General features: G+C 53.9%; 9 protein-coding genes across 9 annotated transcripts; 4 read left to right on the top strand and 5 right to left on the bottom strand.

Annotated features, from left to right (window-relative positions):
- Positions 1-21: 21 nt before the first annotated feature.
- On the top strand, positions 22-3,510 carry J4E83_010622 (uncharacterized protein; the record flags this gene model as incomplete). The annotated part of the gene is made up of 1 exon (XM_049337503.1): positions 22-3,510. One exon carries the CDS (start codon positions 22-24, stop codon positions 3,508-3,510), a length of 3,489 nt encoding a protein of 1,162 aa, XP_049183372.1.
- A 356-nt stretch (positions 3,511-3,866) lies between these two features.
- Positions 3,867-5,085, bottom strand: J4E83_010623 (uncharacterized protein; the record flags this gene model as incomplete). Its single annotated transcript, XM_049337504.1, has 3 exons — positions 3,867-4,473; positions 4,539-4,696; positions 4,753-5,085. 3 exons carry the CDS (start codon positions 5,083-5,085, stop codon positions 3,867-3,869), a joined length of 1,098 nt encoding a protein of 365 aa, XP_049183373.1.
- Positions 5,086-5,982: 897 nt separating this feature from the next.
- On the bottom strand, positions 5,983-7,319 carry J4E83_010624 (uncharacterized protein; the record flags this gene model as incomplete). Its single annotated transcript, XM_049337505.1, has 4 exons — positions 5,983-6,303; positions 6,351-6,762; positions 6,811-7,181; positions 7,233-7,319. 4 exons carry the CDS (start codon positions 7,317-7,319, stop codon positions 5,983-5,985), a joined length of 1,191 nt encoding a protein of 396 aa, XP_049183374.1.
- Positions 7,320-7,827: 508 nt separating this feature from the next.
- J4E83_010625 (uncharacterized protein) lies at positions 7,828-8,668 on the top strand (the record flags this gene model as incomplete). The annotated part of the gene is made up of 2 exons (XM_049337506.1): positions 7,828-7,956; positions 8,009-8,668. 2 exons carry the CDS (start codon positions 7,828-7,830, stop codon positions 8,666-8,668), a joined length of 789 nt encoding a protein of 262 aa, XP_049183375.1.
- Positions 8,669-8,953: 285 nt separating this feature from the next.
- J4E83_010626 (uncharacterized protein) lies at positions 8,954-10,092 on the bottom strand (the record flags this gene model as incomplete). The annotated part of the gene is made up of 3 exons (XM_049337507.1): positions 8,954-9,162; positions 9,234-9,620; positions 9,672-10,092. The coding sequence occupies 3 exons, from the start codon at positions 10,090-10,092 to the stop codon at positions 8,954-8,956; spliced, it is 1,017 nt and encodes a 338-aa protein (XP_049183376.1).
- Positions 10,093-11,113: 1,021 nt separating this feature from the next.
- J4E83_010627 (uncharacterized protein) lies at positions 11,114-12,094 on the top strand (the record flags this gene model as incomplete). Its single annotated transcript, XM_049337508.1, has 1 exon — positions 11,114-12,094. The coding sequence occupies one exon, from the start codon at positions 11,114-11,116 to the stop codon at positions 12,092-12,094; it is 981 nt and encodes a 326-aa protein (XP_049183377.1).
- A 2,906-nt stretch (positions 12,095-15,000) lies between these two features.
- Positions 15,001-15,767, bottom strand: J4E83_010628 (uncharacterized protein; the record flags this gene model as incomplete). Its single annotated transcript, XM_049337509.1, has 2 exons — positions 15,001-15,630; positions 15,684-15,767. The coding sequence occupies 2 exons, from the start codon at positions 15,765-15,767 to the stop codon at positions 15,001-15,003; spliced, it is 714 nt and encodes a 237-aa protein (XP_049183378.1).
- An 890-nt stretch (positions 15,768-16,657) lies between these two features.
- TRP2 (anthranilate synthase component 1) lies at positions 16,658-18,916 on the bottom strand (the record flags this gene model as incomplete). Its single annotated transcript, XM_049337510.1, has 10 exons — positions 16,658-16,794; positions 16,863-16,923; positions 16,983-17,042; positions 17,092-17,237; positions 17,285-17,378; positions 17,500-17,589; positions 17,651-18,444; positions 18,492-18,571; positions 18,700-18,848; positions 18,905-18,916. The coding sequence occupies 10 exons, from the start codon at positions 18,914-18,916 to the stop codon at positions 16,658-16,660; spliced, it is 1,623 nt and encodes a 540-aa protein (XP_049183379.1).
- Positions 18,917-19,294: 378 nt separating this feature from the next.
- J4E83_010630 (uncharacterized protein) lies at positions 19,295-20,479 on the top strand (the record flags this gene model as incomplete). Its single annotated transcript, XM_049337511.1, has 1 exon — positions 19,295-20,479. One exon carries the CDS (start codon positions 19,295-19,297, stop codon positions 20,477-20,479), a length of 1,185 nt encoding a protein of 394 aa, XP_049183380.1.
- Positions 20,480-21,007: the final 528 nt, after the last annotated feature.

Consider the following 21,007-nt stretch of genomic DNA (forward strand, 5'->3'; position numbering starts at 1 on the left):
CACTTTTCTGGAATTGTCGTGATGGCGGAGGCCACAAAACTCAGCGACGCGCCAAAGAGCGCTGTCGCCGCAACATTAGAGCAGCTCAAGCCGCAAGAGGCTGAGTCAAAGACACTCAAGATTGAGAACACCGAAAAGCGCGACACATTGATCGCCGAGGAGAAAAAGTACCAGAAGTCATGGGAAGAGCAGGGAGTCTTCAACCCCGACGCCCCATCTCTCGAAGATGAACCCTTTGACACCACCACACCGGATGAACTTCACGAGAAGTACCCCAAATGGTTCGGTTGCTTTGCATACCCATACATGAACGGCACGCTTCACGCCGGTCATGGTTTTACCGCTAGTAAAGTCGAGTTCACCGCTGGTTTCAGAAGGATGACTGGCGCGCGCGCTCTCTTCCCATTAGGTTACCATGTGACTGGTATGCCCATCAAGGCATGCGCAGACAAGCTGGTCCGCGAGGTCGAGATGTTCGGACAGAACTTCGAACGCTGCCCCGTTGAAGATGTTGTCGAGACTTCAGTGCCAGAGCCGCCAGCGCCAACACAGGCCGAGACTAAGACCGACATCACCAAGTTCAAGGCTACGAAAGGCAAGGCCAACGCCAAGACCGTCAAGACAAAGTACCAGTTCCAAATCATGCTCGCCCAGGGCATTCCTCTCGAGGAGATCCACAAGTTCTCTGATCCTTACCACTGGATCGAGTTCTTCCCTCCGCTAGCCAAGAAGGACCTCACAGCATTCGGAGCCAGGATAGACTGGAGACGTCAGTTCGTCACCACCGATGCGAACCCGTACTACGACAACTTTGTTGCTTGGCAGATGCGCAAGCTGAAAGCCCTGGGAAAGATCATCTTCGCAAAGCGTTACACTGTCTACAGTCCGAAGGATGGCCAAGCATGCATGGACCACGACAGACAGTCGGGAGAAGGTGTTACCGTTCAGGAGTACACCGCGCTCAAGATGAAGGTTGTAAAGTGGGCAGATTCCGCAAAGGCTCATGCTGGTGCCGTCCCCGAAGGCGCTTCTTGCTACTTCGTTCCAGCCACGCTCCGCCCAGAAACCATGTACGGCCAGACCTCATGTTTCGTAGGACCTGCAATCAACTACTCCCTAGTCAAGATCACCGACACCGAATACTACGTCCTCAGCGAGAGAGCCGCAAGGAACATGGCATACCAAGGCACCACTGCCAAGTGGGGCGAGTACTCCATCGTTGCTACCTTCCCCGGTAAGGATGTTGTCGGTACTGTCGTCAACGCCCCTCTTTCCGTTCACAAGGATGTTTACATCCTTCCTATGGAGACCGTTAAGGACACCAAGGGTACGGCTGTCGTCACATGTGTTCCATCAGACTCACCAGATGACTACATCACCTCATTTGATCTTGCCAAGAAGGCCGAGTACTACGGTATTCAGAAGGAATGGGTCAAGTTCGACGATCTCTTGCCTATTATTGAAACTCCCTCATACGGTAACCTTACTGCGAAACGCCTGGTAGAGGAGATGAAGATTCAGTCACCCAAGGACTCTGCAAAGCTTGCTGATGCCAAGGAGAAGGCTTACAAGGAGGGATTCTACAAGGGAAAGATGGTACACGGCGACTTTAGCGGAAAGACTGTCGAAGAAGCGAAGCCGCTCGTTCGCAAGCAGCTCATCGAGGCCGGTGACGCCTTCCCGTACGCTGAACCCGACGGCAAGGTCATGAGCCGAAGTGGTGACGACTGTGTTGCAGCTCTTCTCGACCAATGGTACATGAACTACGGCACAGCAGCGAATGGCGGAGACGGCGAGTGGGCTGAAAAGGTTCGCTCACACATCGAGGGCGAACTCAACCTCTACTACCCTGAGGCGAAGAACCAATTCCTCCGAGTTGTCGACTGGCTCAGCATCTGGGCGTGTGCTCGCTCCTATGGTCTCGGCACCAAGGTACCCTGGGATCCAAGCGTGATGGTTGAGAGTTTGTCCGACAGCACAATCTACCAGGCCTACTACTCTTTTGCCCATCTTCTACACAAGGACATGTTCGGAAAGGAGCCCGGTCCCCTCGGCGTCAAGCCCGATCAGCTCACCGACGAAGCTTGGGATTACGTATTTGCTCTGCGCGACCGCTCTGATGTCCCACAATCCGAGATCCCCACAAAGACCCTACAAACTATGCGACGACACTTCGACTACTGGTACCCGCTCGACATGCGCACCAGTGGTAAGGATCTAATCCAGAACCATCTGACATTCAACCTCTACGTACATACCGCCATCTTCCCGAAGGAGAACTGGCCGCGCAGCTTCCGTGTCAACGGTCACTTGCTACTGAACGGCGACAAGATGAGCAAGTCTACCGGTAACTTCCTGACCATCGCTGGTGCTGTCGAGAAGTTTGGTGCCGACGCCACACGCATTGCCCTTGCCGACGCAGGAGACGAGATCACAGACGCCAACTTTGAAGAGACGGTCGCGAACGCCAACATCCTGAAGTTGTTTGAGCTCCGCAAATGGTGCGAGGACCTGATGAACGAGGCTATCTACGTTCCGGACGCTGCCGCATACATGGAGAAGAGAACGTCGGGATCGGTCAAGAACCCAGACGTCATCCAGCGACAGAGCGGCAGCGAGCATCTTCTTTTCGACAGGATGTTCGATAACGAGATGAACGTTTTGATCCACGAGGCTTTCGGACACTACTCCAACACATTCTACAAGCTCGCCCTCAAGTCCGGATTCTACGACTTCACCAGCGCGCGCGACTTCTACCGTGAGGCTACCAAGGCAGCAGGCATCGGCATGCACCAAGACCTCGTCAAGAAATTCGTCGAGCTCCAAGCCCTCCTCCTTACCCCCATCGCACCTCACTGGTCAGAATACATCTGGCTCGAGGTCCTCAAGAACAAGGAAACCGTCCAGAAAGCCCTATGGCCCAAGGTTCCCGAGCCCAACGCGTCGCTCACAGCCGCCCGAGAGTTCGTCCGCCAAACACAGACGAACATCACATCAGCAGAGGGCAACGCCATCAAGAAGCTGTCCAAGGGCAAAGCAGCTACTTTCGACCCCAAGAAAGAGAAGAAGATCATCATCTTCTCTGCGAAGGAATGGCCCGCTTGGCAGAAGAAATACATCGACATGGTCCGCGACGCCGACACCCTCGACATCAAAGCCATCAGCAAATCCATCGACAAGTCCGAGTCCAAGAAAGCCATGCCTTTCATCAACGGTCTCAAGCGCCGTCTCGATAACGGCGAGCCCAAGGATGTCGTCCTCAACCGCGAACTCGCGTTCGATGAGCTGGACACGCTACGTGCTATGGTGCCTGGATTGAAGCAGACTGTTCAGAAGTGTGTTGATGTCGAGATCGTCACTGTTGGTGAAGGCGGCAAGGATGGTACTGTCATCAAGGAAGATGGCAGTAAGGGTGAGGCACGGTCGGAGCTTCCACCGCAGGCTGCTACTGCTGAGCCGGGGTATCCGAGCTTCGCTTTTGAGAATGTCGAGAATATGCCTGTGCGATAGGGGTTGGTGGGCTTAAGAGGTGGACTGGATTCTGGGTGTTGGGTTGGGTTGGGCGCACGCTTTCATGTAACGACACGATATGATTGATGTGCATGGATGATAGGATGGATGGATAGTAGATAGACGTCGTGTGATATGACCCTTGAGAAGGGTTCTGGTCGAAGCAAAAGCCACAGAAATACCAGAAGACATTGTACCCACCCCACTGATGTCTTGCTCCTTGCACATTGTTTGCGTCTTTGATGTTGTGACATGGTGACTGACCATGAACTGGTACTCCATTGTAAATTATAACGATCACACTTTTGATCCGAAATTATATCCACCTACATGCCCAAGGCTCCTGCTAACCCCACCTACAACTTCGCCCTCGCATCATCAACGCGGTTACCCTGCTGATCAAAAAAGATCTTCCTCCCACTCCTCAAACTATCCTGCAACGCAACCCCAATCTTAACCGCCTCCATGCTACTCTGCAAATCCACCGGCACCTCACCCCCCTCAAGCACCGCATCCGTAAACTGCCTCGCCTCCTCCACAAACGCCTGTTCAAACCTCTCATAATAATTCTGCGGTATCTCCCTATTAATCCCATTGCTCATATGGCTCTCCAGCAAACCCGTCATGGGGTTTGAATTCACAGCCAACTTGCCCTTTGTGCCGATGATCTCCGTCATGTCGTGCTGGCCAGGGGCGTTCATGCGCGAGCTGTAGAAGTAGGCGATTTGGCCGGAGTGGAATTCTACGACGCCGACGCCGTTGTCGACGTCGCCGTGTTTGGCTAGGTCGGGTTCGAGGGCTGTGACGCCGACGGCCATGACGGATTTTACGGCGGGCAGGGTTTTGCCGCGTGTTTCGGCAGAGAAGTACCATAGGGCGAGGTCGATGTCGTGGATGTTGCAGTCGACGAATATGCCGCCCGAGAACTCGGCGTAGGCGACGAAGAAACCCGAGGGGTCGTATCTGTGGGGGTGGACGGGTTAGAGCGTGTTGTGCGTGTGTTTGGGGGAAATTGAGTCGTTGCTTACTTGTCGCAGGTTTGTGAGCGCAGGATCGTGGGTCGTCCGATGTCGCCGTTGAGAGTCATGTTGTAGGCGTTGAGGTAGGAGGAGTCGAAGCGGCGGGAGAAACCACACATGACTTTGACTTGCGGGTTGCGCTTTGCGGTGTCGAGGACTTGGTGGACCTAGATAGTACGATTAGTTATAGACCCTCAGGATACGGGATGAAGAAGATACATACCACGTCCAACTTTGTGCTGAGCGGCTTTTCACACAACACGTGCTTTCCAGCTTCAATCGCCTTGATCGTCTGCTCGGCGTGGACTGTGGTAACGGTGGCTACACAGACAGCCTCGAGACCCTCGTGCTTCAACATCTCGTCGTAGTCGGTGTAGATCTTGACGCCCCATGGCTCGAGATTCTCCTTCGCCCAAGCGATTTCGTTCTCAGCGGGTGTGAAAGCGGCTACGAGTTCAGCCTTGGGTGTGCGGTGGAGGAAGTGGTTGGCATGGCGAGCGCCCATGCGGCCGAGGCCTGCGACGGCAATACGGAGTCTGCGGATCGCGGGTGCCATTGTGAGGATGTTATGGTGAGAGGAGGAAGGGAATTGAGAAAGAGATGGGTTGGAAGAGCAAGACAGTACTCGACAATGCCCAGAGCGAGGATATATGCTCGACTGAGCACCTACGGGAATACACCGACTTTCAATCCCCCCAGAATCCTACCTTGGTCAAAGCTCCTCTCAGGGTCCAAACTAGGCTCAAAGACGCAAAGGCAGCTGCTCCTCCATATCCAGTCGCCGAGTTTCGTCCTGCCTACCATCCGCGTAAACCAATATCCATCACTGCATCTTGAAGCCACTCGTCATTCGTTCCCCCAGTACAAGGCCCAGGTTATGCGGCGAACTTCCCTACGCTGAGCCGCACATGCCATGTCTGGACCGGATCATCGGCACGGGCATTATGTCGATGGCAGATGCGGAACGCGAAAGCGCTGTGGAGAAATGCATCTTGTGTTGACGGAAAGTGTGGGGAACGCGTCGAGTGGAGTCGCGTCGCGCCCAGGCACAAAAGGCGGAGTTGAGCGAATGGGGAAAATCTCCTCTTTCGATCGGGTAGGGCGAAATTGCTCCGCGCAAAGAGGCCGGCTGGCGATGGGAAGTCGTTCACTAATTCTGGGGTATGATGCGAAGATTTCGCGTTGTGGAGATGGATGGCGGATGATGGGGGAGGCTGGGGCCGCGGTGCGTAGGTGAAAGAAGGAGAGGGTTAGCGACAGTTCACATGCTTGAGGCTGGAATACCGCCGTGCTTCCCCGCATACGTCACTTGTTTACCAACACCAGAATGAGTGCTGAGAGGAAAAGATAGGATCAGATTTCTATTGTCCGTCGAACAAGATCGAGATCGCAACTGCATCGCTCTATTGCTACATCATTCTACACCTATGAACACTAACTTTTACTGACTGCTTCAGAGATTCGACTTCTCTTCCTCACCAGTTTCAAGCACAACCTTGATGACCAGCTTGCCGCTATCGTCTTTGGTCTTTCCGGCCATCTCGAATGCCTCGACTGCCGACTCCAAGCCCTTGTAGGTGTGTGTTACCAGCTTGGCAAAGGCAGGGTAGTCATCGCCTGTCTTTGACACTACTTCGATACCAGTGGGGTACGTGTTCGCATATCTGAACACCCCAAGGATATCGACCTCGCGAAGTGCAGCTGCGGAGATTGGTAGTGTTTGAATGGGCGTGCCCATGCCGATGAGCAAAACCTTGCCGCCGGGTCGTGTTGCCTGGAGCTGTTATTATTCACTCGACTCAACTAGGCGGGCGAACTTACATATATCGATGCTTGAACACATGATGGTACGCCGGTGCACTCGAATACGGCATCTACCTCGCCAATCTCACCACCACTCTCCTTGGACAGCTTTCCGACCTCGGCAGCTACCTCCTTCGCGATATCCAGCTGCTCTTCTATTGTGCTTCCACGCTTCATAGGCACTGTGTAGCTGTGGTGCGCAAACTTATTGTCGACGGCGAATTGCACTCGCCCAGCGTCAATGTCTGCTATCACCACGGTGCCAGCACCTGATATCTTCGCCATGGCTGCTACAAGTAGGCCTACAGCACCGGCTCCAAAAACCAACACGGTTGAACCCGGTGCTAGTTGTGCGCGTTTCGATGCTTGGATGGCAACGCTGAGAGGCTCGAGGAGGGCTCCTAGATCCAGCGACATATCCTCTGGTAGCCTGTTCATCGTTAGCACTATTAACAACCACGTCGGAAACGAGACTCACTTGTGACACCAAGCAGCCGGGTGATTGATCCGATCTTGTAGCGTACCCTGAGCATGCGGAAACGCCTTTGCACTACTCCGGAACTTCATGCCTTTGCAGATGTTATACCGCCCCTCTTTACACCTCTCACAGTTCTCGCACGGCTGTCCAACTTCCAGCGCGACCTTATCTCCGACTTTGAAACCCGACACCTCTGAACCTACGTCTACAACCACACCAGCCGATTCGTGGCCCAGCGACATGGGCTCTCGCACGATGATGTCGCCATTGCGGTAGTGGCGGTAGTAGTGAAGATCTGAACCGCAGAGACCGGTGCTGCGGACGCTGATTTGAAGCTCTGTTGGGGACGGTGGGAAGAGAGTGCGGTTTTCCTGGCTTTATGTTAGTGTCTGCAGGTCTGGGGGACATCTATGCTGGCATACGATTCTCAGATCTTTGGCTCCGTGAAGTACTGAGGCGCGGATGTTTCTCGCGCCCTGGGCAACGTCTGGCTTGCTTTCTGAGGACATGTTGTCGTGGTTCGTAGTGCACTCGGAAGTATGAATGTACAAGTGAAGCTTAACACGCGTGGTATAGTAACGTTCAGCTCAACGGCAATGCAAGGTTGAAGCTGTGAAGTGAGGGAGAAGGTCGCTGGAGCATCAGTTCATCCCGCAAAGCATGGGAAGCTATCACGCGCCAGACACTCGGCGCGCCTTGCCTCATAGTACAGCAACAGATGGAGACAAATTCCACCTTCGGCGTTTGAAATGGCGGGACATCAGATGCCGACGCTTCGTTTGGGGTGGTGGGGTTGGCTTTCCGAGGCAGTTCCGAGCTGCCCCAACATCGCGCTGCAAGGAAAAGCCGTCGACTTCTGCCGCAGGCTTTCAAACTTCTTGGTTGCCTTTTGCTAGATTCCTGAAGTTGTTTGTTCAAGTTGCTTGTCTTTTTAGACTACTAAATAACCTTTTGCTCGTTATCTCAGCTCTAATTCCTCTCCAAAGCATTCCGAACTACACCTACCAACACAGCAACATGGCATCCGTACAGCAGCTCTTCTCGCTCGAGGGCCAAACCGCCCTCGTAACAGGCGGAACACGAGGAATCGGTCAATCCATGGCTCTCGCGCTCGCAGAAGCAGGAGCAGACATCCTCCTCGTCCAAGTACGCCCTCTCCCCCTCCTCATCCCCTCTCCACTAACAACCATCCCCCCAGCGCGACACCAGCAACCAAACCACGAAACAAAAGATCGAATCCCTCGGCCGCAAAGCCACAATCTACACCGCAGACCTCTCCTCCAAGTCCTCCATCACCGCCCTGATCCCCACCATCCTAGCCGACTTTCCCAGAATCCACATCTTGTTAAACTGCGGCGGCATCCAAAAGCGACATCCCGCGCACCAATTCCCCGACGAAGACTGGGACGCCGTCCTGCAAGTAAACCTGACCTCCGTCTTCCAACTCTGCCGCGACGTCGGCGCACACATGCTATCTTCACCCGCGGACCTGCCCTTGGGCCGCCGCGGAAGCATCATAAACGTTGCTTCCCTCCTCACCTTCCAAGGCGGCATTACGGTGCCGGCGTATGCGGCGAGTAAAGGGGGTGTGGGCCAGCTTACCAAGGCGCTGTCGAATGAGTGGGCGGGTAAGGGGGTTAGTGTTAATGCGATTGCGCCCGGGTATATTGCGACGGATATGAATGAGGCGTTGATTAAGAATGAGAAGAGGGCGGAGAGTATTCTGAGTCGCATTCCGGCGGGGAGGTGGGGGAGCCCTGAGGATTTTAAGGGTGCGGTGGTGTTTTTGGGGAGTGCGGCGAGTGCGTATGTTAGTGGGGAGGTGCTTACTGTTGACGGGGGGTGGATGGGTAGGTAGGTTGGTAGATAGGTTAGTGTGGGTGGGTGGATGGATGGATAGGTTTTAATGGCACGTTTTTCTTGAGTAACTTGCATGGACAAAAAAACTTAGTCTTGGATCAAGGGATTTGTTGACTTGACTTCTCATCTCATCACACGAACCGTCTCAAGGCATTGTGATTCCCTAGTTCTCTGAAGCACTGAGTTAGAGTGAGACATCTTCAGCGAATTCCAATGTCTTGTTGGGTATAGATTTTTGTTCCTATCCTACATGCACAACCTACAACTTGCTTGCCCCAAACAGTCAAGGTCCGCTGAGATCCATGCCCTCGGGCTTATCCGGGAACCCAGCGTTGACGCCAAACGGCGGGTACACATAGCGGGTAATGCCCTTCTCCTTGTGAATCTTCTCCAACTTCTGCATATCCTCGTCGTCAAGGGAGATGAGCTTCTTGTTCTCGTCGATGCGGGATGGGGTGACGGATTTTGCGAGGACGGAGGAGTTGCGGGCGACTTTGAGAAAGGTTAGTAACGTGGGTGTGAGGAATTGGGTGGGTGTGAGGAATTGGGTGGGTGAGACTTACGGTGGTAGCTCAGTAGTACAACGGCAGGGCCGACGCTGTGCTTCTTTGCGACTTCGTTGACGCCCTCGTCCTTGAAGAGCGGTGAACCTGTGCTTCCGAGCGGACTGTAGGCTGTGATGTGGATGCCCTTCTCCTTGCAGAAGTCGACGACTTCTTGTTGTGGGCATAGTGGGTGGTTCTCGATCTGGTTGACGGCGGGGACGATGGTAGCGATTTTCAGGAGCTTCTCCATGTACTTGACGGAGTAGTTGGCGACACCAATGGCCTTGACCTTGTCGGGATGTGATTGGATCAGCTTCTCGAGATTCTTCCATGTGTCTTGGTGGGTGATGGAGGTGTCGATGTCTCGCGAGCCGTCCTCGTGCTTGGGGAAGAGGGGGTGGTTGCCTGCGCATTTGTTAATATTATTTTCGTCTTGTCTGGAGACATTAGACTTACCCTTGGGGTTCATGGGAACAGGCCAGTGCATGAGGTAGAGATCCACATAAGGTGTCTTGAGCATGTCCAAGCTCTTTTGCAGACCCTCCTCAGCGCGAGTGTGGAATGTGCACCAGAGCTTGCTGGTAATGAACAAGTCCTCTCTCTTCACGATTCCGCGCGAGATGACATCCTGCAGCGCCTCGCCGACTTCATCCTCGTTTTGGTAGCAGAAGGCGCAGTCAATGTGTCTGTAACCACTCTCAATGGCGTGGACGACAGCTTTCTTGACCTCGCCAGGCGCAGACTGCCACGTTCCCAAACCCAGGGCGGGGATGGTCGCGCCAGTGTTGAGAGGGATAGCGGTATTCATCTCGGGCTGTGGGTTGAGGATACTCTTGGGTGTACTCTTGAGCATAAACTTGGAGAGGGCGGGATTCATCGCGACTCCGGCTTTACTTAGGTATTAGTAGCAGTGGGGTGTTGCTGGCCAGGCCAGGGGCAGGCTTGCTCGCATTGCTTGGAAGCTTCCATATTGTGGCTGAATGTTACGCTTCCGGCATGGCTCAGGACATGCGTCAACCGTGATTGACTCTATAATTCATTCCGAGGACCGATGCTGCCCCGCCATGCGTCCCCCGCCGGCGTAGCTTCGGTCCGGGGAGGCTTCTGATACGCGCTCGACGCGCTTCAGCCTCACGCGAAATTTTCGCAGGAGACGACGCCCAGGAAAGCCAACGTGTTCGTGGGGTTTGTCGGGGAAGGTGGCACCGAGCGTCACGTGCTTGGAGGGGCTGGAGTTGGAGCCAGCTGGGGCGTCATAGTGCAGCGCGTTTTCCGGGCTACTGCAGCCTTCCGAGTGTTCACGACGAGGTGAAAAATCCATCGGCTGTTGGGGCGGCGAGAATTGCCGTTCCGAGACACGAGCGGCGAAAGTTGCACCCTTCAACCCCATAGAGACGCGCACGATGCATGCCCACCGAACCACGGCAGATCTAACGCAACTAACCAACCACTACGGGCGGAATGCCAAACTGGACCCTTAGCCGCCTTTCCAGAACCCCAGATCTCGCTCCGATTGCTCAACGGCAGATTCCCAAAACGGGGAGAATTGCCTCATGGTGTAGACTTATCTTTGTTCGAGCCTACGACGGCCCTACGTAGTGCGGAGTGACCTCCACGAGTGGATCTCAAAGATGGAGACGATGAGAAATCTGACTCCAGGAATTCAGGCTGGGCTTACTTCGGAAGTGATGATGTTTGCTAGTTCTGGCAATACCATGCTGCGTCGTATCGAGGTACGGAAAGGATAAGTACTCCTCTCGTCTTGTCGGTATTCAGACATCTATCACACAACTTCAATCTTCATCTACCTCTTCAAACATCATATCATAGCCTAGCGCTTCGTTGTACTTTGCATACTTCTAAGATACCCCTCTTCGTTATCAACTACCTTTCACACCATGGCACCCGGCGCCATCTTCGAGACGCCCAACGTGGCTGAGAACTTCAACGACCACCGCGATGGTCTTGCCCTCGAGGCGACTTCCGACGCCATCGACGACGTCAACGTGCTCAAGGCCGCCATGAAGGTCAAGAACGGCACCGCAACCCAAAAGGAAAAGGACATCTACGAGCAATCCGAGTTCGATGCCGAGAAGGACAAGACCCAATTTCGCCAATACGAAGAAGCATGCGACCGCGTCAAGAACTTCTACCGCGAGCAACACGAGAAGCAAACCGTCGCCTACAACCTCAAAGCGCGCAACGCCTTCCACAGCAAGACACGCGCCGAGATGACCATCTGGGAAGCCATGGAGAAGCTCAACACGCTCATCGACGAATCCGACCCAGACACCTCGCTCTCGCAAATCGAGCACCTCCTCCAATCCGCCGAAGCAATCCGGCGCGACGGCAAGCCACGCTGGTTCCAACTTGTCGGCCTGATCCACGACCTAGGCAAGCTCCTCTTCTTCTTCGACGCGCAGGGCCAATGGGACGTAGTCGGCGACACATTCCCCGTCGGCTGCGCCTACTCCCCCAAGATCATCTACCCGGACACCTTCAAGAACAACCCAGACTACAAGGACGACATCTACAGCACCGAGCACGGCATCTACACGCCGGGCTGCGGTATGGATAATGTCATGTTGAGCTGGGGCCACGACGAGTACCTCTACCATATCATGAAGGAGCAGAGCAGTATCCCTGATGAGGGTCTTGCGATGATCAGGTACCACTCTTTCTACCCGTGGCACACGGGTGGTGCGTACAAGTGGATGATGAACGGCAAGGATGAGCGCATGCTGGATGCCGTCAAGGCGTTTAACCCGTATGATCTCTACAGCAAGAGCGATGAGGTGCCTAAGGTCGAGGACCTCAAGGAGTACTACTTGGATATCATTGATGAGTTCATCGGCAAGGACAAGAAGTTGAAGTGGTAGACTGGCGGTTGGTCTGCTGGGTTAACGAGTTTCCTTTGTTCTACGGCGTTTGGGTATATAGATGACGCGGAGTGCCGAACAGGCCCGCGACGCAATTCACTTTTCTTGATCTCATCGACTCGCCTTCCTCATTTGTGATGTTGGAATGCTATGTCACTATTGATGTTAACTGGTGCACTACTAAAGGAACTACATTTCCTGCATGATCGTCATGAAGATCCATGGCATTCCCATCACCGCTGATGCCACTCAACACTTTCTAACCGATAGAAACCTCGCACATACTCGGGCCTCAACGAAGCCAATCCACAAAACGGGCTCTCACTCCTACCCACTAGTCCGACAGAAACCGCCATGTATACGCATTTCCATGATCGCGTGCTTATACCGCTCGTACTTCTTCCCGTCATCTCTTGCGCCATCTCCCCAGATACCTTGTTCCACATGCTCCTTGTCTGCCTGACGGCGCACTCATTCGGATTTCCCAGTCGATCAAGCTTCCAAGGCTCAGGCGGTTTATAAACGATGGGGCCCAATGAAGAACAACGTCCCCATACCACCGGGCCTTTGGGAGCACAGAACCAAGCGGTCGCCGTGTCGCATTGTAGTCGTCTAACAAGATCGGGCGAATGATTGGTGGACGAACTGGAAGAGGTACATTTTCGGCGGTTTGTAGACCAAGTTGCTGATTACTCGTAGAAGGCGCTTCCAGCTCCTCTATCAGGGTGGGTGTGCTTCGGCTCATGGTTTGTGGATGTTGCGTAGAACCAGGTCTGGAACTACCACTGCTAGCCGCTGGTTCGAATGTGAGCTTTCTAAGCTTCTTCTCGATATGGTTTATATCGCCAATTGCATCATTGTCAGACTCTGTAACGATGGTGTTCTTGAACATAGCTACAGGTGCATTTTGTGGCGTCTCTGTCTTTGCATAGTTCTTCTCGGTTTCGGCTGTCATGATTGTGTGTCTCTGCCCAGATAGGACTTCGGTAGTGAAATTCGGAGCGGTCCGCGCAATGTGAGCCCCAATATGATAGTAGAAGAAGTAGAGCTTTTCATCATAACATGATACTTATTGGTCTCGTAGATAAAGTGATGAAGTGTTTGCTCCGATGAGCAATCCCCTTCTTTCATGCTTTGATCTAGGTAAATAGATGTATCCAGAACGTCCGCGCTGTCAACTGCAGCTTGACATAACCTTGTGATATTTTGCTTAAGACTGCCTTCGTGAACAAGGTAAGTATATTAAACGACGATCTGCTCAAAGCCACTGCTAAAATAAGGTATGTTAGCACGCGCGCCACGAGATACTTCGCTGTCTACACGTTTGTCATGACAAAATAATGCTGCGCAGTACGACATCGCACGCACATCTCATTAGACCCGAGAGAATTCTTTAATCTCTATGCATAATATTCGGTATTTGTACGGGTTCGCAGAAGGTCGCTAAGGAGGAAAACAGATATCTATGAATTGGACGCAGATGGTGTATTCAACGTCCAGCAGTACCGCCAGCGCCTGTAAGACCATAAATTTCGTGGAACGGCATGCGAATCCTCAGCACTTGAAACACGACAGAAGACAAGGTGCATACTGTACACGTCTGATCAGAGTTTGTTGAGCGCATTGCTTGTAAGGCAGGAACGAGGCATCCCGGTAACAACGAGGCTGAGACGACCTTAGCTAATCACGACGTCAAGAACACCATACGTAAGACCAGCAATAGCAAAACGATTACTTGCTAAAAGATGCAGCAACTCCTACCACATGTTCACGCGAAATAACGCGTACCATCGCGCCCATGCCCACCGGAAGCCCGCGGCCCCTCCCACCGCCCATGCCCAGCCAGCCACCCACGCACCATCCCTCGGCCATCCCTCCCACCATCCCTCCCACCAGCCTACCCATCCCACCACCACCGTCATCACCATCTTCCGCGGACCTCAACCCAGTCCAGTCCCCGCATCCACACCCGCCTATGCACTGACACCGTTCCGCACCGTTCTGCACCGTTGTCGTAAACAGCGTAAACACATGGTCCCTGCTCTACATCCGCTTCGTGCCTTACCCGTTAGTCCCCACAACACCACTCCTGATCACCCGCAATCTGATACACACGATCTGCACCCGGCCGGTACATACGCGTCAGCACTTCCCACCCGAAAAAGAAGTAGCTGCTGGTATGGGTATGGTACTTTGTAAGCACGACAGACGCACAAACCCTCATATATGGGGCCGCGGAGCGTGGGAGAAGAAAGGTGCCCCCACAGGGCTGAGGCTGATGCTGATGATCTGCTGGAGCGGAAAAGGATAAAAGTGGAGGTTGAGGCTGGAGGTTAAGTTGACTTCATGTCTTGAGTTGCGCGATTGACTTGCTTGTCGACTTGTTTACTTGCCATTGTGGTCATTGCGTGACTTGCGCCAATAACTGCTGTGACAGTGTGCCACGTATGCTTGGCGTGAGCTGTGTAGCTCAACGCGATGTGGGTTTGGGCAACGTGGTCACTGAGAATGCTTCACGACAGGACACAGTTGGCTACACAGTTGTCCCGAGGGCGGTGACACTAAGGCAAAGAGGACAAAGATCAGTAAGTGTCAACACAATCAATGTGGAAAGAGTAATGTCGTGAGAGATTATCATTGAGTTACTATCTACAGGAGCCAATGCTAATGGCCCATCCATTTCCCATGTCGGGGTATCAATCGCAGTCATAAAAGACCGCCCAGGCACAATGAATCCGTCATTATCATTATGCCTTCGCGTGAGTGTTCGTTAGGAAAGAAGAGAAAGCTGCGCCATGCATCCACGTATCCAAAGCCCGCCTCGCATTACCGACCCGATGCTACCAGTCATTATACACATTACTCCATCGAGCGAGGACCTTGGTTGTGACGGGAAGGTGAGACGCTTAGAGGAGGAGCCATGCGGCGATACCGGCACCAGCGAGGATGGGCATGCCAGTGGCCTTGGCAGCGGCGCCATCAACGACGGAGGAGGCAGCGGAGCCAGCAGCGTCGGTGGCAGAGGCAAGGGCAGAGCCAGCGGAGTCGGTAGCGGACGAAGCAGCGCTGCCGGCGGACTCGGTGATGGAAGCAAGCTCGGAGGCAATGCTTGAGCTGGCGGAAGCGAGAGCACCGCTAGCAGAGCTGATAGCAGAGCTAACCTCAGAGGCGATGGAAGAGGTGACGCTCTCGAGGCCAGAGGCGGCGCTGGAGGCAGCGCTGGAAGCCTCGCTGACGACAGAGGTGATGACGGAGGTGACAGCTGAGCCATCAGACTGGACAGCGGTGGCACTAGCGACGGCTGAGGTCAAGATGGGAAGAGCAGCGGGGGTGCCAGAGCCAGTGGCAGCGACACCAGCGCAGCGAGCGTAGGCCCACTGAACGGCGGAAGCAGACTGGTCGGCGTCGCAGGCCTGGCGGGTGCAGTCGCGGATACCGTAAGCCCAGTTGGACTGAGTGCAGAAGCAGCTGATGTCGGAGCTCTCGCACTGGAACTCGGTCTGGGCAATGGTGGCCATGTTGTTGATGCACAGGTTCTAAGCGACTGTTAGCATTGGTCGGGATAGTCAGTGGCAGTGGGGACACTTACGGCGCAGTCACCGCTGGGCATGGGCATGTCCTGGGCAAGAGCAGCACCGGCGAAGGTGGCAGCGAGAACGGCGTAAGACCTCATCTTGACTGTGGGTGGGGGGGGAGAGTTTTTGGTGAAGAGGATATTGAAGTAGGATACTAGGTATCGAAGTGAGGGTGAGTCAAGGTGAGTTGAGAGGTGCTTGAGGTTGAGGATGCTGGATGAGGAATTGAGAGAGGGGGCAGCTCGAGCGGGTTTATATCGTAAGAACACAAACAGTCGGGGCTGGGCCGTGGCTGGTTAGTGAAGTTGCGCGCAAACAGGAGGCTGCAACGGGCTGGGTGACGGGTTGGCGCGTCAGTAGCGGAACTAGCGCGAGCAGGGAGCAGCAGCCAAGCCCAGGCACAGAGACTCCACGATCGCCGCCAGAGCAGGGAAACTCGGAATGCACGACCGGTCCCCTGCGCGCCCATTGGCCAATGCGTCCAGCGCTCCTACCTTATGATGTAGCCACGCCAACCACACCCCAGGGCCGATATCCGAAGCTGCATGTACAACTCACATGTCGAACCAGCTTTCTCGTCGCGACTCGCTCGACTGTGGTATCCGCTCCGTCACCTTCGTCATGCCTTCCAGCTCCACAGTCACGCTTTCACACAGCATCCTGCCCGAACTCGACCGCCGCTGCGCACAATCGGCCTTCGCGCTGGTGTGACGGGCTACCAAATTAATCAAATCTTGTGTGCATTCAAGCACTACCAGTCGTCGTGACGTCGAGATAGCGGCTGCCGCTTGGTGCTTACCCGCCCTTTCATTTCCGTTTCACAAAGCTACCAAGAACCCACGAATCTCGCTTCCCCACGAGTGCAGGGGGGCTGGATGAGATCCAGGCCCATAGATCGCTCTTCACCGGGCCAACAGCTGCCAATCACCCACCCACCCTACGGCAAATACCACCTGTGGCGCATGTCGCAGTCTATCAAGCCGCAGCATCAAGCCGCAAGAGTAATCCGCGCCTCTGCATCGCCCTCCAGCTTCGGCGCCGACCCGTCTCTGTCCCCTTCGCCCGCCTCCTGCTGCTCGGCCAGATGCTTCTCTTCAGCTGAGGTGATGCAGTGCGTGTTCGCGCCTACCAAACAGCGGTCAGCTCTGTGCGTTTGACTCGGGGAAGACGACAAAAGGAATAATTAAGCTCACCCAACTTATTGATCGTCTCCATCCACTCATCGTAGGGGTCCGAGTCGAAAACTATGCCGCCCTGCAGCCAATCATTAGCCTCGTGTCTTGCAGCTAAAGCAGGGAATTCGTTAAACTTACCCCTGCTTGGAGATACGCGATGCCATCTTTGACAAGCATGGTCCTTAGCGCAATGCATGTCTGCAAAAATCAGCCTCCTGTCAACCTGGAACAAGGCAAGACTACTCACGTCCATGGCACCTTCAATCTCCTTGTCGCCATCAATACTGCCGTAGCCAAAGTATCCCACCGCGCCAGCATATACACCGCGTTTTTCCCGCTCCAGCTCAGCAATGAGCTCCATAGCACGCACCTTGGGCGCACCGCTCACCGTGCCTGTTGCCGGTTAGCGACATTTCCAACTTTTTCAACGCGCTACCTACCAGCTGGGAAGATAGAGCGGAACGCGTCGAATCGTGTCTTGCCAGGTCGCAGCACCCCGGACACCTCCGAGACCAGGTGCTGCACGTGGGAAAACTGGTTTTGATTGCAGTTAGCATAGCCCTCAGTTTGATATCATAGCGCTCGCTTGATATCATCGCACGGTAGCTCATCGCATGATCCACGGTAATCACGGTTCGGACGGAACGCTGCTCACCTTTTGGACAACCATTAGCTTGTCAACTCGTGTCGAAAGTGGGTCGCACACGCGATTGACGTCATTGCGAGCCAAGTCGACCAACATAACCTGTACAGCACAATGTAAGCTTCCAACGTCGCTGCATGCACTTTGATGTCAGGCAACCCACATGTTCGGCCCGGTCCTTGAGCGAGTTGGACAATTCGTCTGCGAGTGCTGCATCTTCTTGCAGTGTCTTGCCCCGCTTCACTGTGCCGGCAATGGGGTGCGTGATGATGCGACCCTGCTCCTCTTTTACCAGCAGCTCGGGACTTGCCCCCACTATCTGAAAATCGTCACAGTCGACGAAGAAGAGGTACGGTGAGGGGTTGACGTTGCGGAGGTTCCGGTACACGTTGAAGGGGTGCAATGAAGTCGGTCTTGCAAACCGTTGCGAAGGTACTGCCTGGATGATGTCGCCAACGCCAATGTGCTTCTTCAATGTCTTGACGTGGTTCTCGTACCCCTCCTGGCCAATGTTGGATGTGTACTGATGGCCTAGCTGTATAGGCCCTTGTTCCGGTAGCGGGATGTCCTTGTCCTTGAGTATCGTCATATACCTCTTTAGTGTACTCTTCGCTTCCTCGTACGCTTGTTCTAGGTCGTCCATGCTGTCTGGGACCTTGACGTACGTTATGACCTTTACGACCTGCGCGAAATGGTCCAGAGCCACCAGGGTATCGAAGAGCATGAAGAAGCTCTCTGGTACACCCAGCACATCCTTCATGTCATCTCGCCGTGTCTTGGGCTCGAAGTATTTGACGCAATCATAGCCAACGTATCCCACCGCGCCGCCGGTCATAGGAGGTAGTTGTATCGAGGGTACGGTCGCGACGCGGCTCTTTGCGAGTTCCTTTTCGAGGAGGGGTAGTGGATCGGTTTCTTCGCCATGGCCCGGGCCGGTCTTGATGACTTTGCGAGGGTCTGAAGCTTGTCAGCTGTGTATGCCGGAAGTTTGTTCAAGTACCGACCTGCGCCAATGAAGCTATACCGTCCTATGGTCTCGGTTGTCGCAGCACTCTCGAATAGGAAGGATAGTCTTGACTTGGATCTGACCCCACGATTAGCATGTGCGCAATCGATCCAACCCCTCCCGCTTCTGACAGTCGATTCTCACAGCGTTTCTCCGACGTGACCCAACCCCTCCAGTCCACATCGCATGAAATGAGTCACACTCACTTTGCGGATATCTTCAGGTATATGCTTGACGGGGTCAAGAACTCGGCGGGTATCGAGGAGAAAACGGGCACGAGGTTCGGTGGGTAGGGCGACTTGACTGCTGCAGCCAATACCTCTCGAATGGTGTCAAGCGATGGCTGAACGCCTAGCTAAGTGGTCATGCGCTCAGTTCTGTAGCCAGCCGTGTGTGGAGTCATGGACATACCTGTGACGCCATCTTTGTATAGAGTGAGATATGTGTCTATAAAACCTCTGATAAGCGGTGAAAACAGAAAAACCTGTGAATTACAGTCCTCGTTATGTGTATTGAAGCCAGAATTGATGATCCTCGGGCCAATCGGAGGGGCCACAAAATGTTATCGATAGCAAATTCCTTGGCGCACTAGATCTCCGCAGGCCTCGGCGATGCACGCACGTCACAGGCGGTGACCAGCCTTCTCCCGTCTGCCGCGCTTACGCAGGTGTCCGCTCTCTTCAACACCAGAGCGCATCGCTGTTGGAGCTGTATTCCTACCCTTGAGAGCCTTTGGACTGCACGCGCATTGTTTTGGAAGCCAAGAGGAGGATGTGGCCATCGCGCGGCCACGAAAGCGCAATGGACATTCCTCGCACCCTAGACCGGCCATGGACCCCTCCGGAACTCGAAGACAAGGCAGACTACTTCAACATCTACGGTACCTCTCCTCCACGATATCCTATCGCGACCGAGCAGCGCTGGCTGAAAGAGGCCAATCGGGTGCCTGACCAACCTGCTTGGGTCACAGATAGCTTCGGGTTGAACACACCTGCGACAGGACCGCGACCGAAACCCAGCTCAAGACTTACCGAACCAGCGCCATACACACCTACGCGACCATACTATGACGATTCATCGCATTCGCGTACACAAGGCGAACCGCGCTATCCCTACACTCCTGATAGCTCACGCATACTACGTCGAAACAACACCGAACTCCCCGCCTCACCGACACCATGGGACGACGACTCGGAGACATCCTCATCGCCCGTACAGAATGCGCTCTCATCCTGCATCGCGCACTTCGAGAACCTCATCCAGACACACCACCCCGACGAAGAGCAAATGGAGTACATCGTCGGACAATTCGAAGCCATGACCGCGCACCTCTCCTCACCCAGCGCCTCCCAAACCGAAGCGACACACGACGACAAGCCCTCCTCCGACTCCAGTCAGGAACTCGCCATCGTCACACAAGCAGAGGGTGAGCAACACCAACTTGAAGCCAAAACGTTGCACCACGAAGCTTATGTTTCGCAAGTAGGCAACTACATCGCGGGCGTGCAAAAGTACATCTACGACCTCAAGACGCGCATGGACGAGTTCAAAACACTGAACCGCATTCAAACCGACATCATCAACGATTTGCGCAAGCAGATGAGAACTGTCCGCCAATCCATGCGCGAGGAGCTGGACAAAAGCTACCATCATGACGATCTTGCGAAATCTGTCTGGTCGGATTTCGGCGCAAAGAGCGAGGCGCTACCGGAAGATGATGAGGTTCACGATAACAACGACACGGCGAAAGAGTTCGGGATGCTAGACAGCTGTATGACGCTCGTCGAGGAAGAAGACCTATCCCGAGAGATTCACGAAGAATACTCCAAACTACTACGCGATACCGTCGACACTCTCATTACCGAAGAGCCGTCATCGCCCAAGCGGAAGGTTATCACTATCATCCGATCGCCTCCCCGACGCAGCTTTTGGGGCTCCATGGGCGAGGCGCTGGATGCGGTTTCGAATTTGCTCTTGGAAGAATGATTTGATGCGAGATGTGGACGACGACGACTTTGCCTACGACCGACACTGCATTTGACGATTATAACGACGATCTTGGAATCACGCACTTGGATGTTACATTGAGATTTACAATGATTTACGGCCGTTGTCGGAGCACATGAATGATGAAGGATGAAGCGGGGGTTTTGCATATGAAAGAAGAGGTGGTTGCATTTGGATTACGAACGATCGTGTAATGACTTTAAGTCATGTTTTGAGCATATGAGTGGCGTTGTCCCTTTTCGTTCTCTGGTTTCTTCCTTTGACGCAACAGCATTAGTACGTTCTGGATACCCATTTAACGTTGATCGGTTGGCATAGCATGACTTACTGTTTCTTTTCGTTGTTGCTTTTTCTGTAGTATACTTGGTTCACTTGCGAAACGCTACTCTTATATACTGAATCCTATGATATGATATCATGATACTTGAATAAGTGATACATTACATGTACCGATGGATATACCGCACCGTTTGCAATAGTCTAAACTTGGCTGCGACTTCACACTAC

Source organism: Alternaria metachromatica (assembly GCF_023757995.1).
Source record: "Alternaria metachromatica strain BMP 0045 chromosome Unknown scaffold_48, whole genome shotgun sequence".
Lineage (NCBI taxonomy): Eukaryota > Fungi > Ascomycota > Dothideomycetes > Pleosporales > Pleosporaceae > Alternaria > Alternaria metachromatica.